The 12150-nt window shown below is 32.2% G+C and overlaps 1 protein-coding gene across 1 annotated transcript in view; it reads left to right on the top strand.

Moving 5' to 3' along the window:
- The window catches only part of LOC124529826, a 51683-nt gene that overhangs the window by 15912 nt on the left and 23621 nt on the right, over positions 1 to 12150 (top strand). The window contains exons 12-24 of the mRNA XM_047103745.1: positions 1576 to 1717; positions 2324 to 2466; positions 3215 to 3385; positions 4907 to 5134; positions 5522 to 5623; positions 5954 to 6115; positions 6905 to 7006; positions 8781 to 8872; positions 9193 to 9310; positions 9729 to 9848; positions 10593 to 10691; positions 11315 to 11422; positions 11956 to 12051. Coding sequence (XP_046959701.1) covers positions 1576 to 1717; positions 2324 to 2466; positions 3215 to 3385; positions 4907 to 5134; positions 5522 to 5623; positions 5954 to 6115; positions 6905 to 7006; positions 8781 to 8872; positions 9193 to 9310; positions 9729 to 9848; positions 10593 to 10691; positions 11315 to 11422; positions 11956 to 12051 — 1683 coding nt within the window. The remainder of the gene's footprint in view (positions 1 to 1575; positions 1718 to 2323; positions 2467 to 3214; positions 3386 to 4906; positions 5135 to 5521; positions 5624 to 5953; positions 6116 to 6904; positions 7007 to 8780; positions 8873 to 9192; positions 9311 to 9728; positions 9849 to 10592; positions 10692 to 11314; positions 11423 to 11955; positions 12052 to 12150) is intronic.

Genomic DNA, 12150 nt, shown 5'->3' with positions numbered 1-12150 from the left:
AGTCTGAAAAGTTCCAGGACCAACGTAGGGAAATATTCTCCTTTGAACAGACTCATGGCAACATATAACGAACTTTCGTCTAAGGGTGACATCGATATCGTTCACCCTCAAGATTGTGCCAAATTTGTTAGAAAGTGTTTAGATGTTATTTATGACGAAGAATGATTGTATAGTTAATAATTATTTGTTGCACTTTTCTTCTCTATCTCATCTAGATTAAGTGGATTAATATTGTTATTAATTTAATTCTAAATTTTTAACTTCGTTTGCACCTAGCTTTATTTTGTTTTGTTTTGTTTTAGTTTTATACTATTTAGATGATACCTTAATAGCATCATGTAATCGCACAGAAACAAATGCCAACAATGTTGTATACACCTGTAAAGGCAAATCATACTGGATTGTATATTTAGTGCATTATAATATTGTGTTAGTTATTATGATAAGTCGATGGTGTATCTTAATAAATAAATAAATAAATAAAGTACAGTAAAACTTCGATAATAATTGTAAGTAATCGTAATTATAAATTGAATTTTAAATAACTTAGTAAGAGGCAGACGGGATAGTGATGAAACAAATAAATATGAAATAAATAAATGTCGTATAATAATTGATTTGTTTTATAAAAATTATATAGGAATAATATTTCACAATATCAAAGTGTAATATGAAATTTTAGCGTTGTTTAATATCAGCCCGAGTAGACGTAAGGCTGACGTTAGTCTCCAGTCTGCTCTCGAGACGTCTCAAAACAATATGAAACTTACATTTATGAAGTTGGGCCGCGATGGCAAAGCGGATAGGGCACGAGATCTCAATCGAGGGTCGCGGGTTCGATTTTGAGAAGATTTTTAGATGGCCTTTATTTTTACTTTTTATCTATCATCTTTTTATAATCATTTACTAAATTTATTTGATAAGTTATTTTATAATATTACAAGCTATTAAATTGTGTGGTTATTCAAGAGAACGCTTGAATAAATGAGATAGCCCAGTGGTTAGAAAGAGTGCATCTTAACCGACGATTTTGGGTTCAAACCCAGGCAAACACCAGTATTTATAATTCACTTCGAGCTCGGGAGTGAAGGAAAACATCGTGAGGAAACCTGCATGTTTTTCAAATTTCTGCCACATGTGCATTTTACCAACCGGCATTGGAATATCATGGTGGAATATGTTTCAAATACATTCCTTAATAGAAAAGGAGGCCTTAGCCCAGCAGTAGAAAATTTACGGGCTGTTACTTTACTTTACTTTACTACTTCAATAAATAGACGTCTTTTCCCCATTCATTTTAATACTGTTAGTCTAGTGACTAGCTTAAAAAGCTGCACATGATGTTCAAAATTCGGTTCAAGCAAAAAAATGCATATCAGTCTAGAAAATTGACAGCCTTTCTCGTCGTCTGCCTGGTCTTTCTTCAATTGGCTCAGATTTCTGTCAAATCGAATCATAATAGGTCTCTATTACATTCGTCGTAAGTAGTTATTCTATGAGATATTTCAATAAGACTTCGACAAGGACGACATTATGATTACATTATCTCACAGTCTGCGACATTTTTGGTTTCAGACCGCTATCACTAAATACGATCAAAACGATTCGAGATTGATTAGAATACGCTACCGACCAATGAAGTTACTTAAAGATCATTTAAGTGGAGTCGAAGAAGAAGATCCTACTTTTGTAGATGATTCACACATGTATTACAAAGGTAACTGCTGCCTTGGTTTAATATGTATTCTAGGTTCAAAAGGTCCGAAGTCAGTTTTAGGATCTTAACTAATATAATAATAAGGGATATATTTTTGTCAATATCCTGACCATATATTTGTCTGGCATTTCGAATTAACTAAAAATATAATATTAGTATTACTTTTGTTTGATATTCATTAATTTACTAAATTATGTTGCAACTAAAATTACTAATTTCGTGAAGATAAGTTTTTAAATACAAATAAAACAATAAGAAATACTTATAAAATAATTTTTATTTAACTTATTTACACTAAATATTTGAATCTTGAAATGGTCTTAAGCATTATATTCGGTTGTAATTTGTGTTAAAGATGAAAATCACTTTCTATATACAGCGCAGCTTTAAGAAAATATTTTAAATATAAGCGACTATGTACGTTCCTACTTTTAGAAAAAAAAAATTATAAACAAACAATAAGTGATTAAATCCACTTCGAATAATAATTTATGTAAATATTTACGGAGTAATAATTTTCAAAGTTGATTTACGCTTCGTTAATATAGACATCAACAACGTTTTATATTAACTACATTTTAAGAATTCATTTTGATTTTTTTATAGACGAAAATAATGAAAAACAGCGGAAATTTACTACCGACTACTTGGAATTATACCATATGTCTAGTCACGTTACTACGGTAGATAAACCTCGAATTTGTCTTCGCTCGAATTTCCCTTGGATTCTGGAACCGAATACTGATTTCGTACGTAGAAAAGAAATTAATGATTATAAGGTCATGTAAATTTGGAAAACATGTTTGAAAAAGAAATTGTTTTCGTATAATCTTGGTCACTGACTTCAGGAGTGATGGTACGCTCGTAACGAAAGGTCATTGGCTAAAATGCACCCGTTCAAAACAAACACAATTGTTTTATAAATTCAACAATCACCTGATTAAGCTAAAAAACGCATTCACCTATCTGAATTTCGCCAAATCTACAAAATCTTCTTAAGAGGCGAGGAGGCTTTTTTTATGATATAGGTTGGCGGACGAACATATGGGCCACCTGATGGTTAGTGGTCACCATCACCTATAGACAATTAAGCTGTAAGAAATATTAACTATTCCTTACATCGTCAATGTGCCACCAACCATGGGAACTAAGATCTTATGTACCTTGTGCCTGTAGTTACACTCACCCTTCAAACCGGAACACAACTATACTGAGTATTTGGCGGTAGAATAACTGATGAGTGGTGGTGGTACCTACACAGACGGGCTTGCCCAAAGCCCTACCACCAAGATAATTTTAGGTTCCTGTCTAATTTTAGGTATTTGCCGAAATTTGGGAAAACCCTTTGCTTCCAATAACTAAATAATATGAATAATCCATTTCAAAGTTTACTGTAGACGTACACCTTTTTTTACAATTTATAGAGGGAAAATATTCAATGAATATGATTAGATGAAAAAGTAGATAATGTTACTAGATCTTTATATTTATTTCCAGACGAATATGTTCGATGTAACTCACTTTTTGTTGGTGCTATTCGTGTGTGTAATGTGTCCTCACTGGACCGATTCCTTGCAGTCCGACTGGGAGCGGGTCGTGAACACGATCGTGATTGCTGGCTTGTTACTCAATATTTATATTCAGCTCACTACCGCCGTTGTTGAGAAAGTGAGTTAGTGTGCTTTTCAGCTTTTGAAATATTCGAAATAGATAGTAGTTCTATTTTGAGTAACTACATAAAAAAATTTGGTCGAGGTTTTATTTATTTTGTTAAGTTTTAAGACTGTAATTTCAATACAGTTTTATTATAATGTACGTATATTTTTTAATTTTTGAGCGTATTGTGTCTTATCCTTGGCGTATTAACATTTTTTTATATATGATTTATAAAAAATAAACATATTTACTTCAAATTTAAATGCACACAATCCATACATTCAGATGTACCTGTAAATAAAGTCAACCAAAAAAAATCATTTAAAAAAATCAACGAGTAACTTTCAAATCCAATTGATAACTATTTTTTTATTAAAATTTAATTTAAATATATATATTTATAACATTCCTTTAATATCCCCGTACATAAAATAATAATAATAAAAAGAAAACTCATTCGATAAGAGCTCTGATTGAGTTTGTGGAATAATTGTTGTTTGTTTACTTACCTGGTTCACTTGGCGCTGGATACGTAAACAGCTAGACATAGTGTTGTTTTGTTCCGGTTTGAAGGGTGAGTAAGGCAGGTTAAATATAAGCACAGGGGACATAACAAGTTAGAACAATTTGGCGCATTGGTTATATAAGAATTGGTTATTATTTTTTTCAGCGCCATTACCTATAGACGGTGGTAACCTACCATCATTAGTCAGTCTACCGAACATTATCAAAAATAATTATAATTATTAATAATAACTTAAACTAAACACTCATTTTTGTATATTAAAACTATTTAAGTCAATCTATAACCTAGGAGCTAAAGAATCGTTAAGGAATAAATTTAAAGAAATCAAAATATTAAATGTTGCTTCTCAATATATATTCTGTAATGTTATGTATGTACGAAAAAATATTAATGATTTTATGAGAAAATGCGATACTCATAGCATTGGTATAAGGAACAAACACAAACTCGTTACTCCTGTTACTCGACTGAATAGTCAGTAACTCTTTTGTGGGGCAATGTATACGGTTCTACAGCAGGATCCCAGGAAGCGTTCAAAATTCCTCTGTTGTCAAATTAAAAAAAAAAAAATGTTATTATACAATTAATGAGACAGACCTTGGGAATTAAACGATCGCCTCCTGGCTATTTCATTTCATTTAAATTGTTTATATAATATATGAGACAAAAAAGAACCCGCTGATTTCCTTTCGCCGGTTCTTCTCAGGGTATTTTATTTTCCGAACCGGTGGTACTGTTTCAGTTGACCATCAATAAAAAAGTGTAATTCTTCTATATTGAATAAAACAATTTGAGTTTGAGTTTAAGTATTATAATTATAATAAGAATTACTAGCACTTACCATTCTATCTGTGTCTCCCATTTTTTTTACTATGACATTAAAAAATCTAACTATATATTTTACAGAGTTTTTCATACTTAAACATAAAACGAAATCACATTTCATTTTTAACATGCAAATTAATTTCCATTATATTCATGATAAATTGAAGTCGTTTAAATTTCAGAATGTGAGAAAGGAAACAGTCAGAGAGATAGCCGAGGAGAAAATGTCCACTGTTGGTTTTTATCTCGACGTTCTTTCGGTCTTTCCTATGTATATATTTACTGATACATTAGACCCAAGCGGGGAATCGATTGCTTCTCAAATAGCCGTCGTGTTTCCGATTTTACAAGTATGGCACATATGGGACTACTTAGAGAAATGGCAAAGGAACTTCAATACGAACGCCAAGGTGAAAAAGTATAATTTATAGGATCTAGCTATGCCCGCGGTCTTATACGCGTTTGAATTTAACAAAGAAATATTACTGTAGCCTAAGTTACTCCCTATTATATGTATCAGTTATCTGCCAGTGAAAGTCTCGTCAAAATCGGTCCAACTGTTTCAGAGATTAGCCGAAAAAAACCAGACAGACAGACCGACAAAAATTGTAAAATATGTTAATTTGGAATATGTACCGTATATACATATACATTGAGTAAACAAGGGCTATTTTAATATTACAAACATACACTCCAATTTTGTAATGTGTATAGATAATGAAATGCAAACGAAAAGATTTATATATGTTTACGTTTATATTTATATGTGAATAGTAATGATTATGATTTTTTTTCAGTTTTTATGTTTGATGAAGTATTTTTTACTGTTCATGATATTCTCCTACTGGTCAGGATGCCTTTTGTACCTGTTCGCCTGCCCAAAAAACCTCTGTAGAGAAGTATAAATTGAATTTAGTTTTCCTTGACTTTTTATTTTTAAATATTGAAACGGGTTACTATTGAGTCTCTTGCCGTTTCTTCTCGACATAATTTGTGTTCATAAATGATTTCGTGTTCTACGGTGACGCAAATCCGCACGTGTCAGATGATAATCTGCAATGTACAGCTTGGTGGAATAATTTTCGAACCGTATCCCCGAAAGAAGTCTTCAACTCAGCTGTGAGAACCTAACTACAGCTGTCAAGCCATCTTTAATAAAGCCCTATAACACATGTAGATATCAATTCATAGCCAAAATAATATCTTGAATCGTTATACGACAATTTTAGAATACATGGATGGGTCTACTGATTTATTGGGAGACAAAGATTTTCGTCAGGAACAACGCGAAACATGAAACTCCAATTTCTTCAGCCCTTTCGTTTGGAACATCTGTTTTCACTGGAAGTGGAGCTTCAGATATTTCTCCAGGGTTGGAGGATTTAGGCTTGGTATAAATTATTTATTATATGCATATACAGGTTCTTAATACTTAGAATATTGTAGCACATGTAAAACATCGAAATAAATGATAATTAAAAAAAAATGGAGATGGCCCAGTGGTTAGAACGCGTGCATCTTAACCGATGATTGCTGGTTCAAACCCAAATAAGCACAATTGAATATTTATTTGCTTAAATTGTGTGTATAATTCACCTCGTGCTCGGCGGTGAAGGAAAACATCGTGAGGAAACCTGCGTTTGTCAATTTTTTTAGAATTTTTGCCACATGTGTATTCCACCATCCTGCATTTTAACATCGTGGTGGAATATGTTACAAACCTTCTCCTCGAAGGAAAACGAGGCTCAACAGTAGGAAATTTACGGGCTGTTGTTGTTGGCTTTGTTGTTTAAAAAAAATAGCTAGCCCAGCTTTTCACGGGCACAATAAAGTAAATAATATAAATATAATATATACTCTATATCATTTACAAATATCGATCGATATCAATAAAAAACATTCTAGAAATTGATCAAGAGTTCCAGAATTATATACAAACAAAATTAACCTCTTTATTATGTAAGTATAATGGAAAATAAAATATGGAGTAACATTAAAAACCAGACTTCAGTTAATAAAATAAATATACCATTGTTATTATACGTACCATAATATATTTAAAAAAAACCCACTCCAATTATAACAAAGCATCTCCGAGCTTTATATTTTAACCAATAGTTTTCATTGTTTCTAAAGGATGCTCATGATTTCCTCATTTAATTAATTTACTTTGTTCCTAGGTTATAGTTTTAATAGCACTGGGAACGTATTTGTCATGTTTCTATATCGCAAAAATATGTTCTATCTATGTTTTATCAACACAAAGGAAATTAAAGTTTAAGGTAATCTATAGTCGCTTTTAACGTTTTACTACTAAGACTTGTTACCTATTTTTGTACATTTTATCGTCTCTAAAAGATCTTGGAAATAAAAGAAAATTATCGAATAATTAAATTAAATAAATATTGGCCAACTATACATACATTACTCTGATCCCAATGTATGTAGCTAAATCACTTGTGTTGTGGAAAATCAGAAGTAACGACGGTACCACAAACACACAGATCCAAGACAACATTGAAAACTTATGAACTTTTTCTACATCGATGCGGCCGGGAATCGAACCCGGGGCCTAGTGTACTCACTACTCAACCACGGAGGTCGTAATCTTGATCTAATATTTTTTGTGAATACACTTAAAATAAAGAGTCAATAATTTGTAAGTTTGTTTGGACGCATTTGGACTATACTAATCGAAAGTCAACTTGAACAATCTTTTTGGAGTTGATATCTCATTTATTCGGAAAGTTATGTAGCACCACGTTATACTACTCTCGGGGGTGTAGGAGTTTTGTTTTCAAGGGACTGAAATCTTTCGACGTAGCTAGTTAAGTAGAATGTAAAAAATACACTTATAAGTTCATCTACGTATGCACATACATAATTAGTTTATCGTTTGTACGAAGGCAAAGTTAAGATAAACGTTCGATTATTTTTCGTATTTATTAAAATCAGATCAGCATATAGTCGTTACAAGAACTAAACTATTTGGGTAATGAGCAATATATTATCAAGCGTCATGTTACCATAATTACGATCATATTCGATTATTCTACATAAATGTTTCACTCTTTCACTGTGAAAACCGTCAAACTCTAGAATGCACTCCCCATTGATATACGACAGTCTAAATCCTTGGCAATCTTTAAGAATTGTTTGAGAAACTATTACCTATCCATATCTGAATAATGTATGCAAGTATGTAATAATATGTAGTTTATAATTATGGCGACGAGAAGGCCCAGTGGTTAGAACGCGTGCATCTTAACCGATGATTTAGGGTTCAAACCCAGGCAAGCACCGCTGATTCATGTGCTTAATTTGTCTTTATAATTCATCTCGTGCTCAGCGGTGAAGGAAAACATCGTGAGGAAACCTGCATGTGACAAACATAGAAATTCTGCCACACGTGTATTCCACCAACCCGCATTGGAACAGCGTGGTGGAATATGTTTCAAACCTTCTCCTCAAAGAGAGAGGAGGCCTTTAGCCCAGCAGTGGGAATTTACAGGCTGTTGTTGTTGTTTGTTGTTGTTATAATTATGTATACATATTTTGATATATATGTATTATATTTCTATGTGTGTATTATTGGGGAGTATTTATGTGTAGTTTATTATTATACCTTAGTATAAATATTATTATATTATACTATCTATCTTTTTCTATGTCTTTTTCTTCACTTGCCTGTTTTCGTTCTAAGCTCCTATCACCAAAGGTTGTCTGTGAGAGATCGCTATAAGCGATAAGACCGCCTTTGCGCACTATGTATCTCATAATTTGTATTTCCCATATATTTCTATGTGTTGTGCAATAAAGTATTTTAAATAAATAAAAAATAAATAAATGTTTTAAATTTTCGAACCAAATAAAACATATTTAAATAAAACATATTTTAACCAAATAAAATATATTTATAACAGTAGCAATAGCTAATTTATACGTGTTACTATCTAAACAAAAATCATAGAAATTGTGAGTAGCAAATATGTTTTCAGAAGGCATTTAGAAATGTCAAACGTTTATATAGTTGTACGATGAGATAACTTGTTGCAGGAATCAATGAGGGAGCTATTTTATTTCCTCTCCGTAAACTACGTTAGCGGTAAAATCAAGGCGCGAGTGAAAAAATTCTTTTGCGTTCAGTGGTAATCATTTTTATTTATAGTTAGTTATATCTGTTTATTTATCTATTCTTATATTATAAATGTGAAAGTAACTCTATCTGTCTATCTGTCGCTCTTTCACGAGCAAACTAATGAACCCAATTTGATGAAATTTGTTGTGAAGCAAGCTTGAACTCGAAGGAAGCATATAGGCATTCTTTCATTCTTTCACACATGACAACCAAGCTCCTAAAACGCGAACGAAACCGAATGCGACAATTAGTTTTATCATGATACTGATATTTATATTTATTTTCATATTAATTGGAGTTATAATGTAATGATATTTTTTATTTAAAAAGGTACTACAACAGCGCAGTTCTTAATGAAGAAATATTTAAAGATATGTCGAGTAACATTCAACAGGAAATCTTATCATTGGAGACGATTGAAAAACTTTTATGCTGTCCGGTTTTCCAAGTATGTTTTGTCTGATTTATTTAAGATTTAAATTTATTATTATCAACTCTCAAACTTAAAATATTTTATTAAGTCCAAGTCCATTGGTACGTCGAGGATATAACTATTATTTCTGAGTATCTTAGTATTGCATTAAGCTCACCTTACATTTTATTAGTTTACTATTTATTACTTTAGTCAAATAATGTGATATTACACGTAGCTTCTATTAAGTTTCTACTATAGAAAAAAAGATTATGGTCAAATCTAGATGCGCGTAATATTTTTTCAAGTATCTGCAGCTTTGTTTTGTATATGTCTATGTGGATTGTCTCCAAACAAAATAAAAAAGTTAAGTGCAAATCTCCTTAAGGAAGCATTTTCTTTGGATACGATCTGATAGATGATTATTTTGAGAAATAATGTAACAATAATACAGAATTGCAGTCGAGATTTCCTCCAGACGGTTGCGTCTAATGCCAAGACAATAGTTCTACCCGACAATGAGATCGTCCAACATGCGGGCGACATCGGACGGGATATGTACATTTTGAAAAAGGTTAGCATAATTACTATTTCTAAATACAATGTTTATATAATATAGGTAAACGGACGAAAATAATGCGCCAACTGATGGTAGGTGGTTACTACCATCCGGACATATTGTGCTGTAAGAAACATTAACCTTTCCTTTCATCGCGCCGCCAACCTTGGGAACTAAGATGTTATGTCCCTTGTAATGTAAATACACTGAGTTTCTCACTCTTCAAACCGGATCACAAACATTCTAAGTAGGTACTATGTGTTATAAATACCGTCTAACGGTAGAATATCTGAGCAATGGGTGGTAGCTACCCAGACTGGCTTGCACAAAGCAATACCACAAAGAAAGTTTAAAAGAAAAATTCTTGATATTTCCAACTCCTCAAAGTTCTATAAAGTCGTTGTAGATTACCATTAGTTTTCTATGTTGTCTTGGGTCTGGGCGTTTGTGGTACCGTCGTTACTTCTGATTTTCCATAACACAAGTGCTTTAGCTACTTACATTGGGATCAGAGTAATGTATGTGATGTTGTCTTATATTTATTTATTTATATAATAACTAAATTATACAAATACATTAATCTTAATAAATTACATTGTCAATTACGGTTATATACATATATAGCTGATATGGATTCTATACGATGATGTAATTCAGGTATAATCAATATATAAACTGATGACATTAAAAAATCGTTATAAATATGATTAGATTTTACATTAATCAATGTGTTATAAATTAATATCATGTAATTTATAGGGTCATTGCAATAAACTAAACCATAATGGAAAAATTGAATGTTCGATCGGGCCAAACAGTGATATCGGAACGGTGGAAATGTTGTATGGACTTCCAAAGGTATAACGTACGATTATTGATATGTAAAGTAAAATACATTTATTTATTATAAATAAAATGCATTTACCAAATGAATTCAAATACTACACCACAAGTGTAGTATAGATTTTTTTTTATGGAATAGGTTAGTGGACGAGCATTTGGGCCACCTGATGGTAAGTGGTCACCATCATCTATAGTCAATAACGCTGTAAGAAATATTAACTATTCCTTACATCGTCAATGCGCCACTAACCTTGGGAACTAAGATGCTATGTCCCTTGTGCCTGTAGTTACACTGGTTCACTTACCCTTCAAACCGGAACACAACAATACACGCAGTATTGTTATTTAGCGGTAGAATATCTGATGAGTGTGTGGTATCTACTCAGGCGGGCTTGCACAAAGCCCCACCAAGTAAACACTTTTATTTTTATAAGATCTGATTTGATTAAATGGTAACGTAAATCTTTCGTTTTCTAATTGACATTATTTAATATTTAATTAACTTTTGTATGTTTGTTCTAAATAAACTTTTTTTAGTCTGGATTATAAATATATTGGCCCTTAAAGTTAGTCACTAGATATACATACTATTCAAGCAGGTTTCATATTACGAATTATAAATTACCCAACATATCCAGGTACATACAGTCTTGACAACGACAAACTGCATATTACTGCATGTTGAATACACCGCGCTCGTACGGAGCTGGAGCACATTCCCTGACATCAGTCAGCCTATTATGAACGTATGATTCATGTGTTTAATACTATCCATGACACTGAATATATTGTGCAATTTGCATAGCGATTACTTTGATAGTAATTGTTTCATTTAGTTAATAATATCTGTTTAATTCTTAATCTATTTATTCGAGTATAATGTCTTTTTTTGCCTTAGAAAAAAGTATACATTATTTCTACTGCATATCATGTAAGAGCTTGTAAATATTTAATTTTTGAGCAATGGCCACCTTTTTTAAAAGTTTAGAGCTTCGCTACTTAAACGCGGCTTCATGTGTTCTTTATGATGTTTCTTTTCACCGCTAACGACGTTTCGAATTACAAAATCAAGTATATAAAAACTCATTCGTGCTTGGAGTTCATATTCAGAATATTCGTTTAGAAATAATGTTTTCTATTTTTAAATCAGTTTGGTGACACACACTACTGTAAAATAATGCTATTTCAGTTACACACAGAGACACGCTAGAATTTATAGTTATCACTTCCTTATGACGTATAGTTTATTTAAATTAACTGTTTTGTAACATTTCGCTAGGTAATCAAAAATCCTGCTATACGTAAACTGGCGTCACAATTCGAAGAGAGTAAGCCTCTTGTCGGTAAAATAGACACAAAGACGAACAGAATTACCGTAAGTATTTGCAAAAACGAGTCGAGATGGTCCAGTGGGCGTCGAGATGGCCCTGTGGTTAGAACGCGTGCCTCTTAACCGATGATTGCGGGTTCAAAC

Source organism: Vanessa cardui, chromosome 5, assembly GCF_905220365.1.
Source record: "Vanessa cardui chromosome 5, ilVanCard2.1, whole genome shotgun sequence".
NCBI lineage: Eukaryota > Metazoa > Arthropoda > Insecta > Lepidoptera > Nymphalidae > Vanessa > Vanessa cardui.
Note: the sequence above shows the minus strand (reverse complement) of the source record. Positions and strands in the feature narration are given on the sequence as shown.